General features: G+C 39.3%; 1 protein-coding gene across 3 annotated transcripts in view; it reads right to left on the bottom strand.

Moving 5' to 3' along the window:
• The window catches only part of HNRNPR (heterogeneous nuclear ribonucleoprotein R), a 33,311-nt gene extending 14,134 nt beyond the window's left edge, over positions 1 to 19,177 (bottom strand). The window contains exons 1-5 of one of the 3 annotated variants that reach the window (XM_068967181.1): positions 19,051 to 19,177; positions 15,783 to 15,951; positions 13,400 to 13,518; positions 12,743 to 12,850; positions 10,950 to 11,063 (exon numbers count right to left, since the gene is read on the bottom strand). In XM_068967181.1, coding sequence (XP_068823282.1) covers positions 10,950 to 11,063; positions 12,743 to 12,850; positions 13,400 to 13,518; positions 15,783 to 15,939 — 498 coding nt within the window. In that variant the 5' untranslated portion in view covers positions 15,940 to 15,951; positions 19,051 to 19,177. The remainder of the gene's footprint in view (positions 1 to 10,949; positions 11,064 to 12,742; positions 12,851 to 13,399; positions 13,519 to 15,782; positions 15,952 to 19,050) is intronic. The other 2 variants (XM_068967180.1, XM_068967182.1) reach the window with 2 other exon arrangements.
• Between the last annotated feature and the right edge of the window lie 310 nt (positions 19,178 to 19,487).

Below are 19,487 nucleotides of genomic sequence, written 5' to 3'. Positions count from 1 at the left end.
GTGACCCCGTAGACAGCAGCCCACCAGGCTCCGCCGTCCCTGGGATTCTCCAGGCAGGAACACTGGAGTGGGCTGCCATTTCCTTCTCCAACGCATGAAAGTGAAAAGTGAAAATGAAGTCACTGAGTCATGTCCAACTCTCAGCAACGCCATGGACTGCAGCCCACCAGGCTCCTCCGTCCATGAGATTTTCCAGGCAAGAGTACTGGAGTGAGGTGCCATTGCCTTCTCCAAAAACTGACTTCTTCCAACACTAAATTGTACACCTAAATGTCACTAACAGACTTTTAAGGACCAAATTTAAGTCTTTCCTTCCTCAATCTCATCATCCTTGCCTTCTCAACAAGCATTAACACTAGTGATGCTACCTTCTGAAAATTTTCTTCCCATAAGTTTTCAGTTCAGTCTCTCAGTTGTGTCCGACTCTTTGCGACCCCACGGACCACAGCACGCCTGGCCTCCCTGTTCATCACCAACTCCTGGAGTTTACCCAAACTCATGTCCATTGAGTCAGTGATGCCATCCAATCATCTCATCCTCTGTCATCCCCTTCTCCTCCTGCCTTCAATCTTTCCCAGCATCAGGGTCTTTTCCAATGACTCAGTTCTTCACATCAGGTGGCCAAAGTATTGGAATTTCAGCTTCAACATCAGTCCTTCCAATGAACACTCAGGACTGATCTCCTTTAGGATGGACTGGTTGGATCTCCTTGCAGTCCAAGGGACTCTCAAGAGTCTTCTCCAACACCACAGTTCAAAGCATCAATTCTTCGGCACTCAGCTTTCTTTATAGTCCAACTCTCACATCCATACATAACCACTGGAAAAACCTCAGAACACTCCACTAACCTAGTCTTACCTTTAACTACTCCTCTATCCTTTCCATGGTGATTCTTCAATCCATTTAATAATATAAGCTGCATGTTTCCCAAAGTTATGGCCCTATTTCCCATAATTCACTGTACTTCCTTCCCTTGTAAGGATATTAACATCCATATTTACATACAATGCTACAGTCATTTCCCAATACCTCCTATATATCTCAAGACCTAATTCTGTATCTGCAACTACCTATTAAACACTTCCTCTTGGTAGTCCTGATTTTACCTCAAATCATCAGTAACTTTAGCAATGCCAATTTTCATTTTTTTAAGTATAAATATATGTACAGATAAGAATGACTATGTATCAGAATGTTAAATGTGGTTATCGATACATGAAAAAATTCTAATTTTATATCCCTTATTTAAAATAAAGGTACAATGTATATGTAACAAAAGTTTCCTTTGTCCAAAAATCAAAATAACTAAAACTGACCCTTGTCAATCAGTTCCTCTAATTTTTTCCCACATTTCTCTTAGGAGAACATAATTTCTGCTAACCACCACCCCACTCCACCCCAGCCCCACCCCCAGCAAATGACTGAGGAAAAATACTCTCATAAACAAAAAACTTCAGATTTTTTTAATCCCTCCAATTCCCATCCATATCCAATTAATTTTTAAAATATCAGCTTGAGGGCTTCCTTGATGGCCCAGTGGTCACGAGTCTGCTTTGCAGTGCAGGGGTAACGGGTTCTATTCCTGGTCCAGGAGGACTCCACGTGCCACGGAGCACTTAAGCCCATGTACAGCAACTACTGCAGCCAACGCTCCAGAGCCTACGAGCTCCAACTGTTGAAGCCAGTGCACCCAGGGCCCTTGCTCCACTACCAAAGAAGCCCCGACAACAAGGGGCCCAAGCACGGCAACTCCAGAGCAGCTGCCGCTCTCTGCAACTAGAGGAAGTCCACGCACAGCAACCAAGACCCAGCACAGCCATAAATCCATGAAGAAATTAAATGCCAGCTCGAAGTTGCTCCAGTGCAGGTAACTAGCTCCCTCCCTATTCATAGAACTTGTCCAAACCTTTCATGAGGTGTGGACTCATATGCCATGTATTTTTTTCTACATTCTAGAGATGAGTGAACACCACAGACAGGTCTAGATGTTCATGAAGCGTACATTCTACTGAGAGAGACAGACAATTTAAAAGACAATACAATTTCAGGAGGAAATCATAAGATAAAAGCAAAGAAAAGGGATGAATGAAGAAGAGGTTATATTTTAAGTAGGAGGGCCTCCCTGGGAAGACAAATTTGAACTGAGATCTGAGAGAGAAAATACTAAAAGTATGAGGAAAGGGCATTCCACGGGGATAGAACAAGTACAAAAAGATATCGAGTACAACTGATACACCTGAAGAACAGCAAATAGGCAGTGACTAAATAAAAGGTCCACACAGGAGACAGTGAGAAAGAGAAAATGAGGACCAGATTAAGTTAAACCACAGTTTAAGAGTTTTATTCCAAACTTGTTAGGAAGACGTTAAGAGGACTCTTGAGCAGACAAATAACCAAGTATTACTTATGTCCTAAAAGAATTAAGACTGGCAGCAGGGTAGAAGCAGCAGGGTAGAAAGTGGATCGTAAGGAAAAACAGGCTGACCAGTCAGGTTAACAGGGCAAGAGATGATGGTGGCTTGGTGTAGTAGGGTGAAAGCTTAAAGGCAGGGAGAATGTGAGGAACAGTGAGTTTTAGGCTATGCTGGATTCAAATCTATATTCCAGTTACTGTGAACAAGTTTCTAAATCAGCAAGTCTCAAGATTCTCATCTGGGAGTAACATCAGCAAGAGCATTCAGCTTCCATGTAAGCAGAGAGCCCACATCTTGTTCCTCATTTTATTCCCAGTATTGAACGCAGTGCCAGGCTCATAACAGCTGCTCATCTTTGAGTAAATACATGTATGAACATCTATCTCATACTTTGACTTATACGCTAGATTCCCTCCCTTCTGTCCTACTCAAGGACTCTTGGTCTGACAATTTCATCATCAATTTCCTTCTTTATACATGGATCATTCCCATCAGCACAAAATATATTACAACCTCTCCCTTAAATTTTTTTTTTTTTAAGTATTTATTTGGCTATGCAGGGTCTTAGTTACAGCAGGCAGACTCTCAGTTGCAGCATGTGGGATTTAACAGTTCCCTGACCAGGGACTGAACCCAAGCCCCCAGCATTGGGAATGCAGAGTCTTAGGCACTGGACCACCTGGGAAGTCCCTTTTCTTTAACATTTCAATTAAAATAAAAATATATCTTGACTATAAACCTTCTAACTATTGTCCCATTTCTCTGCTACCCTTTGTAGCAAAACTGCTCAGAAGAGCTATAATATTCTTAATGCCTCAAATCTGTTCATCTCCTCAGTCTCTTGAATCTTTTCCAATCTGGCTTTTGTCACCACTCCAGTCAAAGTCACTAACAACATTTACGCTATCACAATCAAATGTCAATTCTTAGTCCTCATCTTACTTGGGAAGTTTGATATAACTGACCTTTCTTCTGTGAATACTTCACTTGACCTCTGGGACACCACACTCCTGTTTTTTCTTATCTCATTGGCTCTCTTTTAAAAATTTATTTATTTGGCTGCATTGAGTCTTTGTTTCGGCACACAGGCTCCAGAGTGCACAGACTCAGTAGCCCTCCTCAGCATGTATGGATCTTAGTTCTGAGACTAGGGATGACACCCAATCCCCTGCATTGGAAGCATCTTAACCACTGGAGCATCAGGGAAGCCCCTTCATTGGCTCCTCCTTCTTAGTCTCCTTTGCTAGTTCCTTCTCATCTCCCCATCTCTCTAAATGTTGAGGTGCTGAAGGAATCAGATCTTAAAATTTTTCTCTAGCTATATACACTTCCATGGTGACCACATCCAAACATGGTTTTAAAACACCATCATCTTAGATACTTATGCCTCCCACATTTATGATCACCAGTCAAAATTCTCTTATGAACTCCAAGCTCACACAAGCAACGGCTCACTCAACAGCTCCATTCGGATGACTAAGAGACCTCTAACTCATACATGTCCAAAACTGAACGACTACCTTTCAATCCTGCTAATCTGCTCTTCTTTACAGCCTTCCTCATTTTAGTAAGTGGCAACTACATCCTTCTAACTGCTCAGGTCCTAAGACTTAAAGCCATCCTCTGCTCCTTTCTCTCATGTCTCCATATCCAACTCATCGATAAATCTTGTTAAGATATACACTCAAATTATCCAGAATCTGACCACTTCTCATTAGTTTCAGTTGTATCACCCTATAGCATTCCCAACTCTATATATTAGCACTGATTAACAGGGCACAGCACTTAAAAAAAAAAAAAAAAAAAAGAAACTACTGATAAAAGGCATCCTGAAACAAAAAACACACAGGAGTAGTTTAGTTCAGTCGCTCAGGTGTGTTCGACTCTTTGAGACCCCATGGACTGCAGCATGCCAGGCCTCCCTGTCCATCACCAACTCCTGGAGCTTACTCAAACTCATGTCTACTGAGTCGGTGATACTGTACAACCATCTCATCCTCTGTCGTCCCCTTCTTTTCCTGCCTTCAATCTTTCCCAGCATCAGGGTCTTTTCCAAGGAGTCAGTTTTTCACATCAGGTGGCCAAAGTATTGGAGCTTTAGCATCTGTCCTTCCAATGAATATTCAGAACTGATTTCCTTGAGGATGGACTGGTTGGATCTCCTCGCAAGAGTCTTCTCCAATACCACAGTTCAAAAGCATCAATTCTTCAACCCTCAGCTTTCTTTATAGTCCAACTCTCACATCCACACATGACTACTGGAAAAATCAGAGCTTTGACTAGACAGACTTTTGTTGGCAAAGTAATGTCTCTGCTTTTTAACATGCTGTCTAGGTTGGTCAGAGCTTTTCTTCCAAGGAGCAAGGGTCTTTTAATTTCATGGCTGCAGTCACCATCTGCACTGATTTTGGAGCCCCTCAAAATAAAGTCTCTCACTGTTTCCCCAGCTATTTGCCATGAAGTGATGGGACCAGATGCCATGATCTTAGCTTTCTGAATGTTGAGTTTTAAGCCAAGTTTTTCACTCTCCTCTTTCACTTTCCTCAAGAGGGTCTTTAGTTTTTCTTCTCTTTCTGCCATAAAGGTGGTGTCATCCGCATATCTGAGGTTACTGATTTTCTCCTGGCAATCTTGATTCTAGCTTGTGCTTCATCCAGTCCAGCATTTCTCATGACGTACTCTGCATGTAAGTTAAATAAGCAGGGTGACAATATACAGCCTTGACATACTCCTTTCCTGATTTGGAACCAGTCTATTGTTTGATGTCCAGTTCTAACTGTTGCTTCTTGACATGCATACAGATTTCTCAGGAGGCAGGTCAGGTGGTCTGGTATTCCCACCTCTTTAAGAATTTTAAACAGTTTGTTGTGAACACAAGAGTAACTGGTATTAATTCTGAAATATATTTTTTAGTGTTGCTAGGCTCTGGCCACATCTAAGTCTAGCCTGGTTAGAAAATCTTTATATTTGAGAATATTTGTTATTTGAATATTTTAAAACTGTCCTGGGAAGTAAATTTTGCTTTATATTGTTTCTATTATAATGCAGTGATGATTCCTAATTACACCATTCAGCATCTGTATTCTCTCCCTACCCATTGCAAATGCATGCAAAAGCAAAGACAGCACACACAGTGGCACTGTGGGAACACCCATGAGGGTCTTCGCTGGTGGCTGAGAATCCGCCTTCCAATGCAGGGGGCATGGGTTTGATCCCTGGTCAGGGAACTAAGCTCCCCAAGATCACATGCAGCAACTACTGAGTCAGCTCTCTGGAGGGAGCCTGTGCACAACTGGAGAAAAGCCTACACACTACAAGGAAGATCCTGAGTGCTGCAACTAAGACTCGGTGCAGACAAAAATAAAGAAACAAATGGTTTTAAAAATATACAGTTGAACACAGATAAATGAAGAATCTAAGTGTCAGATTATTATACTACTTTCTTAACACGTGTATATATTTTCAGAACCATTCAGGTTTACTTCATTAAGCATACCTGGAAAGATCTTGTATTTTCAGGAAAAGCAATTGATTAGAAAGAATTCATAACAGTAAGCTCCTTGTACTCTACATGATCATATGAATGTTAGAAGTGCACCTGACATTACAGCTTTTCCATAAAAATACTGTTCTATTTAATATCAATGAATTTCCTGGCAGTCCAGTGGTTAGCATTCTGAGCTTCCACTGCAAGGGTTAAGGGTTTGTTCCTTGATCAGGGAACTAAGATCCCGTATGTCGCACATGGTGTGGCCAAAAATAAACATATAAACAAAAATAAAAGAAACATCAACAAACCTATGCCCAATGTTGTATTCACTGGGGTCCATGAAGAAACAGGCCAAAAACACTGATTTGCTTGAGAAACAGAAGATGGTCTCATTTCAAGATCAGTTTAACTTAGGACTTTAAAAGAACTTTAAAAGGCTGAAATAGATAGTATTCAAAAACTAACTAAGCATCCCCCTTTAAAGTTTTTTAAGCTCAGTTTTTAATGAACTGAAACGTAATATGAATGTTTTTCTTTCACTGCCGTGTCGATCCCTGAGCCATTCTGGCTCCATATGAGCTGTCCAGAGTAAACACTCAGTCATGAGCAGGTTAACCCTCCCCACCAGAACCAACAGAATCCAGTGAATACCCTAACAGCTGTTCTTCCTTTACTCATTAGACTTTAAGGTTTTGAACAAGATTTTGGCTGCTGTTTACCCACTGATTCCTTCAACAGTAACAGAGGAAGCCCCAAAGACTCTGGAAGGAATCGACAGAAGTAACCAGGCAGATCAACACTGTCTTCCGATTATCTACAACGGCTGTTCCAATATCCAGCTTCTATTTGCCATTTTTGCAAACAAAGCAGCTTTCCTTTATATATAATGCAAATCAAATGTTACAAAGTCATATACTTATAGGTCTGTTAAACACCCTGTTTCTTTTTAACACTTCAACTGGCTAATAAAGAGTTAAGTCCAACATACAGAGTTTATTATCAATATATAGAGATGATCTGCATGGAGATTACATTTATGTCAATGAAATAGAGTTTTACAAAACCAACTGAAGAACAGAAAGGTACTGTGACACATAGTAACTACACTTATGGAGATCACTTTGAAATGAGAGAAGTATTAAATCACTATGCCGTGTACCTGGAACTAACACAGTGTTGAAGGTCAACTGAACTACAAAAACAAAGAGAGAAACAAACACACAAAAAGAGATCAATTTGTGGTTACCGGAGGTGGGGTTGGGAAGAGAGGATCTGGGTGAAAGTAGTTAAAGAAGGGTACAAACTTCCAGTTATAACTAGGGATGTAAAGTACAACATGATAAATACAATTAACACTGCTGTATATTATATAAGAAAGTTGCTAACAGTAAATCCTGAGTTCTCATCACAAGGAAAAATCATTATTTTTTTCTGTTTCTTTAATTGTATGAGGTGATGGATGCCTACTAAACTTAGTGTGGTCGTCATTTCATGATGTATTTAAGTCAAACCATTATGCTGTACACCTTAAACTTATATAGTGCTGTATGTCAAGTATTTCTCAATAAAACTGGAATAAAAAAGGAAAAAAAGGATACAAAAATACTATAGCCATATTAGGTCTGACAGCCAAGGCACACTAAAAAAAATACATTTCAAAACTGGTATTAACATTCTTGTGTATTTCTCATCTCAAGGTCAAGGCTTAGCAACAAGGTCCATTAATGAGTATTCACCATAGGGTTAATTCACAGTAGATTTTATCCAAAGATAAAACTTGACTGTCTTCTGGTAACTTACTTTCAATACTATCAGTATCAGGCACTGACCCTAATTTCAACTTCCTCAATCAAGAGCTAGTAGTAATTTTTAGTAACTGCAATGAGCCATAAAAGAACAAAACTCCAAACCTTGGAGCATCAAAAGTGATATCAATTAAAACCAAATACTTTACTAAATCTATCATCAACCCAATATATTAAAAGCCTCCTAATTTTCAAAACTTTAATCTTCAACAAGTATGGGCCAAATCTCATGAAATATGGACTTAAGGGAGGAATCCAAAATTTTACACTGCAATTTTGTTGCAAATTGCTTGACAGGAGTGCTTTAGGCTGGTGATCTCATATAGGGATTTTTGCTGCAACCTTATCTGCTGCACATAATGATAACTAACATACAGAAAAACACATGTTTCTCCTACAGAGGGAGTGCAATATAAAATCTGCAAGGAGATCAAACCAGTCAATCCTAAAGGAAATCAGTCCTGAATAGTCACTGGAAGGACGGACGCTGAAGCTGAACTCCAATACTTCGGCCACCTGATGTGAAGAACTGACTCACTGGAAAAGACCCTGATGCTGGGAAAGATTGAAGGCAGGAAGAGAAGGGGAGGACCAAAGATAAGATGGTTGGATGGCATCACCAACTCAATGGACATGAGTTTGAGGAAAACTCCAGGAGTTGGTGATGGACAGAGAGACCTGGCGTGCTGCAGTTCATGGGGTTGCAAAGAGTCGGACACGACTGAGTGACTGAACTGACTGACTGAGTGTGTGTGTCTGATTCCTCTTCAAAGGCAGGACCATGTTTTGTTGATTATCTAGCAATAAATACCCAGCACTGAGGCAGGGTCTGGCAGAATATAGGTATGCCAAATACATTTTGGTTGAAGTGATGCTTAGAAACATCATACTCAGTTTACACACTGTCAAAATAATTAAATGATGAGATGGCTGGATGGCGTCACTGACTCAATGAACATGAGATTGAGCAAGCTCCCGGAAGTTGGTGATGGACGGGCAAGTCCACGGGGTTGCAAAGAGTCGGATATGACCGAGTGACTGAACTGAATTGAACTGAAACAAATTTCGCATTTAATGTAGGATTTGTTTTTAACTGGGTACTCAAAACAGTTTATTAAATGAAGAACTTCCAGTGAAATCTTAAAGTACTAGCAAATCCCTCCCTATCTACATCAGTTCAGTTCAGTCACTCAGTAGTGTCTGACTCTTTGCAACCCCATGGACTGTAGCACACCAGTCCCTTATCTACATAGAGCAAAGATAAAACAAGTCTCCATTAAAGAGCTCATTAATGAACCTACCTAACGGGCTAAAAAAAAAATTTCGATTAATTACAAAATAGATACAACCAATTTTACAGCAGGCTATATTGGGCACTGTGAAGAACAAAACTATGACGTAACTTTTATTGCTAGGGATTTTATAATTAGTCAAACAAACAAAACTAAGAAACTATAATAGTAATTGATAAGGATAGCATACGATGAATGGTATACTATTGATAACTTTTTCAAAATGTATTCCCCTCTTGGAGGTGTTTCAACTTGTCTCAGGAACAAGAAAAAGGCAAAGGAACAATTCCATTTTTCATTCACTTTACATGAGGGCTTAGGTGCAAATTTAAAACCATTAGAAAACAAATACATATAGTCCAGGAGTCCCTATAAGAAAGCTGAGTTATATCTCCATGTTTATTATTCTTCTGGCCACACCATGTGGCATGATGATCTCAGTTCCCCAACCAGGGATTGAACCCGTGCCCCCTGCAATGGGAGCACAGCCTTAACTTACACTGGAGTACCAGGGAAGTCCCTCCATATTCTTTAAAAATGAAATAAAAATGTAGATTTGAAAGGGTTCACAACATAAGCAGAACATTAAAGTATGGTGTCAGGGAATTAATGAGAGGACAACAGTGAGTATGTTATGTTTCAATGACACTTTCTCCTGTAAGGAATGCAGGCGGCTTAGAGTGCCAATCCCCACTCCATCAATAATTATATAGCAGTAAGTAATTTACAGTAGTTTTTCTGAAATTCAAAAACAAGCATATGTACCTGATTCAGGTATCAAAAAATAAAAAGGCCTAGAGTCCTTTTAATAATGTTAAATATTAAGAAACAGAATAACTATAATAATGCATAAAAGAAGCTCAGGGAACAACAACCAATAAATGTACATTTACATACAGAGAACAAAATTAAAATTAGCTCTGATATAGATCTAAAAAGTAACATTAAATGGTGATGTCTTTACATACTCACAAATTAGAAATAACAATCTGTAAAAAAAAAAAAAAAAAATCTGCTTTGGGCTACCTCAAAAGTTAAATTTCAGCACTCAGAAGGGTGTCATTGGTAATGTTTGAGTAAAGTTTTAGAATTTCTTAAAATTCTAATAAGTAGGAGATACATAATAATACCACCTAAATATTTTAACTGACACCATCACTTAAGGATCTACCCCTTTCACTTTGTTTTAAAGAAAATCCTGTAAGATTATCATTTAATCTAATTTTAAGTTATGAAGTCATGATTACAGTATTCAAAGAAAAAAAAAAACCATAACCACCAATTATCTGTCCTACGATACTCCCGGCATCATGCTAGGCACTAAAAAGACAATGGAGACATCACATCAGAAAAGGGACCTGCAACGACAGGACTTATCTTTTGGCGTTCAGTGTTCTCCATTTAAAGGATCAGAACAGTCTAACATAAAGGCATATGAAGAAACCCTCATCAACACACAGATGGAGAAGGGACTCCCTCTTCTTTCAAGTATAGACCAACATGCTCAACCTTTTATTTGATTCTACATCCTTCCCTTGTGCAACCCATTCCCTTCAATAAATCTCTCTGTAAACACTGAGTATCTTCTATGTGATGGAGGAGAGGGTCAAGGAGAGATGACAAGAACCATTTTGACATAAAAGAAAAACAGAATAAAGCAATTGCTTCTCCTTAATAACCTCATCCCAAGGACCTAAAATGGTGTGTTGCTAGTTGCATAGTCCTAGCTACCAGTTCCAAGAACTCTATACATGTCTTTACAAAGTGTTTAGGTATCTACCATTCACAGGATTATCCCTACTTACGATGGCAGCAAAATACAGATGGATAGCAAAACAAAAGTTATGGCTACTCTTCGAAAAAAATGGAAGTTATTTTTCGCATCATACAATAGATAGAAGTATTTACAAACTGGAAAGATTTCAGCAAATGGCTGAAGAACACTTACTTCTGTTCCAATTCCAGGTTGCACACCAGAGTACACACTGTCTGGGGGAGGACCACCATACTTCCTCTGTCCTGTGGTTACATCCAAGGTATAACCGGTCCTTTCTAGCAAGGCCTAAAGATAAATATACATAATTGTTAATACCTGAATGTTAAATATCATACAAATACACACACAAATAAAAATATAAATCTTTTCCAAAAGGTACCCTAACATTTTAGGTATTTTAGTCGAGGGAGAAAAAAAGAAAAAAAAAAAAAATCACAGAGTTCACACTAGTTCTTCTCACATGCATAAACTTTTACTTCTCCTTTCCAGACATTTAATGGAAAGAGTTGTGGGCAAATTAAGTCTCTGAGCACACGTCATCTATTTTTAATGAGAAAAGAAAAAAGGGGAAAGGATTACTAACACTTCGACGTAAGCTGACCCCAAGCTATCTGCTCATACTTTACATACCATAGTATGCCTCCTTTTATATCCCCTCTACATCAGATTTTTTCCTTATCTGTTCCCTTTACATACCATACTTATATCCACAAGTGACTCTTTTCAAATAAAATGTTCTCTATCCTTAAAAACAAAAAGAAATCAGATGTCCTAGCTCTTTTAGGCAGCTACTCTCATTCACTGCTTCCCACATCACCCTATTCTGACCTTCTATTGTGCTCAAAGAATTTAAACTTTATTTTGTTTGACCCTGTTGTTTTGTACTCCTATACCATAAGCTTCCTAAGAACCAGACCATTTCTCATATAGCCCAGACTCAAAATACTTGGCAATTACCAAATGAATATACTCTCAGGTTTCAAAAAATAAACTGTTTCCTGATTTCCAACCTTCCTCACAACATTATATGAGGTATTAAGAGGAATCATACAAAAGAAGATACTGTCCTTGCCCTTAAGGGTTTGTGTTCATATGAAAGCCCTACAGAACAAAGACACAATGGAAAAAAAGAAAGGCAATCTATCTAGGAATGGGAGGATTTTACACTTCAGGTTTTTAAAAATCACAGAATGTTGGAGCAACAAGAAATTTTAGACATCAAATTCAACAGTTTAAAAAACCATCTCTGGATAACCCTGGGATAGCAGTTATCTCAGATCCTCCATTCTTCTACCGTTGACACAAAACATGCATATTATCCATTACTTGTACACTATGCAGTATACACATATCACATATACAATATGCACCTTCTCAAGAGCAGATAGCCAGTTTTAGGGAAATAACATAGACCTATTCTATGAACAGCAGTTAAGTTTAAAAAAAATAACCATTAATGCAAATAAAGTTCTCTCCTATTATTTAATATATAAGAATGGGAGTGTGCCATTTTCCAAATGAGGAAAAAAAGGTACAAAGGAGTAAAAACTGTAAGTTGTATTTCTTGTCTAAAACATGATGGAACTGTACAAACTTCAACATTAACTATTTCAAATGAAAAGTCTATCACTACAGCAAAACACCACTAGCCATTTAACTAAAGTATGAGGTTCACTAGTCTTACTAAAAGCCCTGTATTTTCCTTTCAGTTTATCTAAATAACAACAACAGTAACAATAATGGCTCACAGTTATACTGATCTCCCCACAGTCCAGGCATTATGTGCTCTATGGCAGGGCACTGCAACTGCAGAGAAGCCCTTGCACCGCAACACAAGACCCCACATCCTGCAAGAAGATCCCTCGTGCCACCACCAAAACCTGACCCATCCAGAGAAAGAAATATTTCTAGAGCATTTGATATCATGATTAAATTTCATTACAACTACCCAACTCAAGTTTTACCTTGATCTTTGCTTCATCAGGTCCCTTCGTGGACTCTTGCACCTTGCTCCCCTGTTTCTCCCTTTGCCTGTAGGTCTTCATAACTCCACATAAAAATGCACTTTTGTTCTAGAACAGCCAAGTAATTCAATGAAAAATAATTACCAGGAATTGTTGAAGAGTCAAATATACAGTTAAATTTAAATTTCAGAAGAACAAAATTTAAACAAAATATTCACTCATTTCTTAACTCAACAAATACTTGCTGAGTAGTTGCTGTGTGCCAGAGACTGGAACTGACAGCACCTAAGACATATAAGGCCTCTGGGGAGCTTACCCTCAGCAATGGCAAAACAGTCTTCCATTTGCTGATATTTAAATGGATCTGGGCTATTTTCGCCACATGTCCTGAAACTATTCCTCCTGTCTACACTATTTCCCTCCAAGAAAACAAAACAGTTTCACATAATCCAAAAATGTCACAAGAAGTGGGAGACTTTTACTTTATACCTGCGTTTCTGAAAACTTTTTGCCATGTAGATTTTTTTAAGCTAATTTTTTTTAAAGAAGCAGAAGTAGTCACAAATAAAAAATACCACTTATCCACAAAAAAAGAGTAATAGTAAAATAATTTCAGATCATTAGTTGTTCAAACACTTTTCTGGACAATGTCCTTACCTGAACATGTGATAAGTCACTTTCCTTGAACTGCTGTAGTACAGACAGAGCTCCTTCTTCATTAAATTCCCTGAGAGCATCAATTGCTCTTTCATCAAGATCGACATAAGCTACCAATCCTAAAAATTAAATTGAAAACAGGTAACATTATTGCAACAAAGAAGATAGTCTAAACTGAGCTATCAATGTTCATCGAGAATTGCTATATTCAATACTATCACTAACTACATTTTCATTCAACTATACGCATATAGGTCAGCTATACAAATACTATATAGAAAGATAAGAGTACGAATATGAAAACAAAAGACCAATGTTAATATCTACAAACAAATTTCAATCCCCACATCCCACAAAAAAAAAAAAAACTCTAACCCCATTTCCCACTCTCCAAAATGTTAAAATCTTGGAAGTTAAATCTGATGTACATACACACTGTACTACAGATTAAGCATTAAAATAGTAAGTTCTGATTACGTTAGCGTGGTTTTAAAAAAAAAACAAAACACTGTATTTCCCAAGAATCAACCTTCAGATTATATGGACTGCTGGAGTTGTTGCTAACCACCCAAGAAGTGCGGGAAAAAATGAATTATTTTTGCTAAATAATTCTTCCCACTCTCCAACAAGTGTCAAAGGCTTTCCCTCCTTAGCACCAAAGATAAAATGAAGTTTCATTTGTTTTGAGCATCTACTTTGCTGCAGTCAGAATGTGGAAAGGCATATTTTACACTAAATTTTAAATTTTTCCTATAAATGCAAGTGCAGCTTGATTAATCAATTCTGAAAAGTCATATTTTAAGGCAGTTTTTGTTCTTCACAAGTGTCACACTGAGATTTTAAAAGATGCTGTAGCATTAGCAACACTGTCAACAATGACAATTTTTTTTCAAATGGCATTAAAAGGACTTTACTATGGACTTAAAGCAAAGTATATAAAAAATATATGCACTGCATTCTATATATACATATAGTATATTTAACTGCACAAAGAACATCTACTATGTTTAAATATAATTTAAGTCTGTTAAATTTTATATTTCTGAATATATTTCAGAATTGATCCAAAGTAAAATGGAAATATTTGGCAGATTAAAAGCCCCAAGTCCATATGAACTAACATCAAAAGTGACTCCATTTTGGTAAAGCCAAAAAGAACTTTATTCCATAATATCACTTGCAAAGTTACTTAAAAAAAAAAAAAAGATGCCATGATGTAAGAGCTCAAAATGAGCATGCCAAAATAACTGGCATTTCCTTACTTGACTATTCCATATCACCACCCAAAGTCACAACTCAGGATACCCATCAATCACATTCTGTCAATCCAACCCTACACCCAAGCCATCAACCTCTTATCAATAACAAAACACTCTACAAGAGAGCATCTCAAAGCAGATCACTGCCAGTTCTCTATGGCAGAACATCAAAGAAAGTTTCTGAGCACTGATTTTCAAAGGGACCATCACCCAGGAGTCAGTCTGAGAAGTCATTTTAGTGTCTCAATGAGCTTTAGCTTGAGCTTCTCGGATTTAAAAATAAATAAATAAATAAATAAATAAGGACAAAAAAAAAAAAAACCAGTTATTTGTTACTACAGTACTTAAGACACAGTCTGTGAGACAATTCCATTTTCTCTCCCAGAATCTGGACAGGCACACAAAACACAGAGGAAGAACGTTTCCATCTAATGGCCCCAAAAGGGGAGGACATATTTATTTATGAACAATGCTCTCTAATGGTATATATATTTCTCTCCCTCTTTAGAACTTCAAACCACTTACAACCACCATATTAAAATGTTCAAATTTGCTTAAGCACTTAACCATGGGATTCTAGATTTTAAAAAAAACACAGCTGTTACAAACCAAACACTTCCAAATTACTGAGAGTTGTAGATTTCTGTCTGTCACAAATTGGACAGGCCACCAACTCTCAAGGAGTCTGACATTTTATTATCATTTCAGACAATACCATCTAACTAGTCCTCTTATTATGCCACCTAATAAGACCTAAGCTATTTTAACAATCACTTTAAGGAGCTAAAGGTAGAAAAGTAAAAGCAAAATGACAACTGATTTAGATTAAGAAAAAAATGCAAAATTTGATATGCTGAAACACATTTTAATTGATGGTAAATCTAAGACAAATTGATGTACTGTTCTGAAACAACTCAGACTGCATATTCAACACTAAGGCTTCAAAATAATGAAATAAGAATATCAAAGTCAAACCCAATATGCCCTCAATGAAGGGAAAGTAACATTCAGCTCTACATAGATCAGAAACAATAAGTAATATTTAACCTTTAAAAATCTATAAAATTCAAAGTGGTTTGCCCTCACTTTCATAACCAGTCAGAAACAAGAAATGTATATTATACCTGTCTGAAATATTTCATCAAGTCTTTCTGCCACCTTCTGAGGGAGGCCTGCCTCTATCAGTGTCTTGTAGTGTTCTGTGTGATTTACACTGGAAGTATCCATTGGTTCTTCCTCTTCTTTTAACTGTACCGCATTACCATTCACCTGATTAGCCATTTTATTATGCTGCTGGAAAAAATTCAGGAGCTATATTACATTAAGCCAGAAATAACTAGTTTGTAGGACAATGCATGATTTATCTAATTTGTATACATGCTGCTAATAACCTCTATCGAAATATTATTTCTGATGGCTTTTCTGATGTATCTGACCTAAATTTGCAATAATTCTGTAAAACCATGGGAAATGTACATGGAAGTGTTGAATTTTTAAGGAACTTCATGTACACTGTTAGATAAAAGCTTGAATTTATTTAAGGCAGAATCACTAATTAACAAAAGCAGCAGTTGTGTCCTGATGAGCTTATCAACAGATCATCACAAAATCCTAAAAAGCCCCTCAGCTCTCAATTCTTAAACAGTTTTTAAAAGTCTGGTTTAAAAACAGAATGAACACCCACAGACAACTTAAGGTTCAAGGACTTTCAAACTTTACTAGCTCTGCTTCAAAACATAGGTGTGAAATAAATGCCCTGTTGTCTCTAGTTCAACATGCTGCTGGTTTGGGTTTTCTCCACCTAACTTAAAAAACACAGCTTGACATTAATTTTTGTTCTAAAATTAATTTGCTATTCCCATTCACAGATTTAAAAGAAAAAATGACCAGGTTTAAAAGCTAAATGATTGTTTTAAGTCCACATAAAATAAAAAGTGAGCTGTAGTTAAGGTTGCTTCTTTTTAAACTTAGGTCAGATGTCTCAGATTTACCTACCCAAATCATTTTGGGTGTTCAACTTTTATGTAATGCTGAAATGGATCAACTCCCTGAAGAGAGATTAAATAATAAAACCATACAAGGCCAGTCTCTATACTAGCTCCGCAAAAGATAGGGAATTAAAGTGCATTTGTCTGTTGTGAAATTATAATGTGATGAAGATAATAAGCAGCAGAATAAAAACATTGCAACAAATACTGAAATAAAAGACATGAAGGTGGATTTCAAGGAAAAGCCTACTTTTCCTGATGAAACTGAAGATACCTAGACAGCTATAAAGAAAATACAAGTTTCCTAAAAAGCACTAAAATCCATACATAAGATAACCACACTTCCAGACTGCTTATCAAAACCCTGTGCAAATGCACCAGGTGCAGTTTTTCTGACTTAAAACAACTTCAAAGTCCACTGATATTCAGTTGAAGTTAATGAAAAAGGAAGACTGAGAAGGAGGTAACAGAAAGCAGGAAGAGAGGAAAATGCACAAACTGTTACTCTGAAAATGAGATAAACAGTATTATAACTTATGATAACAAAACTTAGTAACCCACTCATGTCTATATAGAGGCAGACTCCGTGGTTAATCTCTGGGTGGATAAATGTTTCTCAAGGCAAAACTCAAATTCTGATGAACTGGCAAAAACAAAAACATTCAAAACTGGCACTTTTGATAAAGAAACTACTTATAGTGTAAGATGAATAGTTTACTGATTAGTACAACCTACTTCTATAAAGAAGCCTTCAAGTCCAAAATATTTTTGGGAACGTATAGTTGTTTTCCATGCTCACCCACCCTCAAATACAACCATAAGATAGATCATTAGAACTCAAAAGTTCTCAGTATCACAAGACCCTTGCGGTATTGCACCTGGGAATACTATCAATCACGGAAAGAAAGCAAATTTTTAACAGAAAAGTTCAATGATAATCTGTTAAGGTGGTATTTTTAAAGTATGTGTAAAGCAAAAAGACAAGTTGTGTATTAAGCACAAGACAGAAATATTTATGACTACCATTCATTGCAAAGGCTCTCTACAAGTTGATTTTGAAATTGGTTGAAATTTCCAAAAAATCTCTGTAAACTTCAACAAAAAAGTACAACTATTAAGAGAGTCCAGAAAATAAAACCTTCCAGATCAAGGAAAAAGCTCTCTTCAAACCAAATAGAATGTGCTCATATTAAAAAAAGACTTTCATGTCATATGACCATTTAAAACTCTTGTGTCAATTCAATGCCACACAGCCAAACCATATTTCTGGATGCAGCAAATATATTAATGTGATTGATGTTATTTGATCTAAACTTTTTTTTTGCAAAAAGGAGAAATTTAAAATCAGGGTTGCTGGGAAATTTGGGAAATCTGGCACTAGCCCCTTCCTTTTTTTTTTTTCTGAACATCTCGTGAAAATTATTCTCATTTTAAGAGACCGGCTTTTAAAGGATCCAATGAAATGAAAACTAACGGTTCTCTCATGGCTTAGGAGTGTCAAGCCCTTATCCTACGACTGACTCATGAGACATAAATTTAGACTCCGGAGGACAGCAAAAAATCTTAAACAGGTAGTGTGGAAGGGGCTGAACCCTTCAAGATCCCCGTGGCTTCTTCGAGTCTTAAAATTTTGGCAATACGGTTTCTATCGCAGAAGAAAAAGAGAATCGCCTTTCCAAGAGTGCGCCTATGGCATTTAGACTTCGGTATCTCAGGCGCCGCTCGAAGCCTAAGTTTCATGGCCTCTAGTAGTCATTTTTTCCTTCAAATCTCGACTTGCAGCATGCAGAACTGGGGGAGGGGGGCGGCTGGGGAGGGGAAACGGAGGCCTTTTCCTACACACACCGGCCTCTCGGCCTCTGCTTCACACAAAAGTTTTCTCCCGGCTCGGCTCACCCGGGTTGGCATCCCGCCCTCGGCCCACCCCGGCCCATGCCGGTCCTGACCATCAACAAACCCCACGGGCGGCTAGGCCGGCTGAGACGGGGAGCAAGGCGGGGCTCCGGCAGGGAGAGGCGACGGGGTCTATCTAAAGCGGGGATTGAAAGCGGCCGACTCGGCCGCGTGGAGCGGCAGGCGGAGGCGGGAAAAGCGCGGCGGACCCGGCAGGCCGCGCGGAGGGCGCCCGGCGGGCCGGACCGCGGGCCTGGGCTTGGAGCGGAGGCGGCGGGTGGCGGGGGGAGCGGGGAGGATGAGCGAGGGCGAGGAAGCGCCTCGGCGGCGGCTAGGCCCTCCACTGAGCCGCCGGACGAGGCCGAAGCCGCCCCCAGGCCATCCCCACCCCCACCCTGGGGGCCTCGGAGCGAAAACGAAACTGGGGAGCAGGCGCCGAGCCCCGGCCTGGCCTGGTAGGGTCGGATCGGGGCTCCCGGCCCCTCCCCCCGCGGGCCGGCGCAAGACTCACCAGGGCAGAGCTGGGGCCGGTGGCCGGGCCCGTGAGAACCAGCGCGAGGCGCTTTGAAAACGACTAGAAATGGCGCGCGCACCACCCCCTCCCCCCCCCGTCACGGACCGAGACGCGATCCCGGCAGCACGCGGGGTTTCCCGGAACTGCTTCCAGGGACTCTGAGCAGCCGGGCAATCACCTCGCGCGGCGGCCTGACGAACAGCCCAGACAACCAATAGCAGAGAGAAGAGGCGCCCCACGCCGGACGGCTCAGAAGCCAATCGCGGAAGCCGTCGGCTGAGCCAATGAGGGAACTCAGCGCCGCCGGCTGGGGCGCCTCCGGGGCGGGGGCAGGAACACAAAGGGGTCTGTGGCGAAGCCGCGAGTGGTAGGCGAGGCTGTGGGGCCGCAGGCCCAGAGTGGCCGAGGCCCGCCCCCTCTCCCGTCCCTTCTCG

The sequence above is a fragment of the Capricornis sumatraensis genome, chromosome 3 (genome assembly GCF_032405125.1).
Source record: "Capricornis sumatraensis isolate serow.1 chromosome 3, serow.2, whole genome shotgun sequence".
NCBI classification, from domain to species: domain Eukaryota; kingdom Metazoa; phylum Chordata; class Mammalia; order Artiodactyla; family Bovidae; genus Capricornis; species Capricornis sumatraensis.
This window is presented reverse-complemented; position numbering and strand designations above follow the sequence as displayed.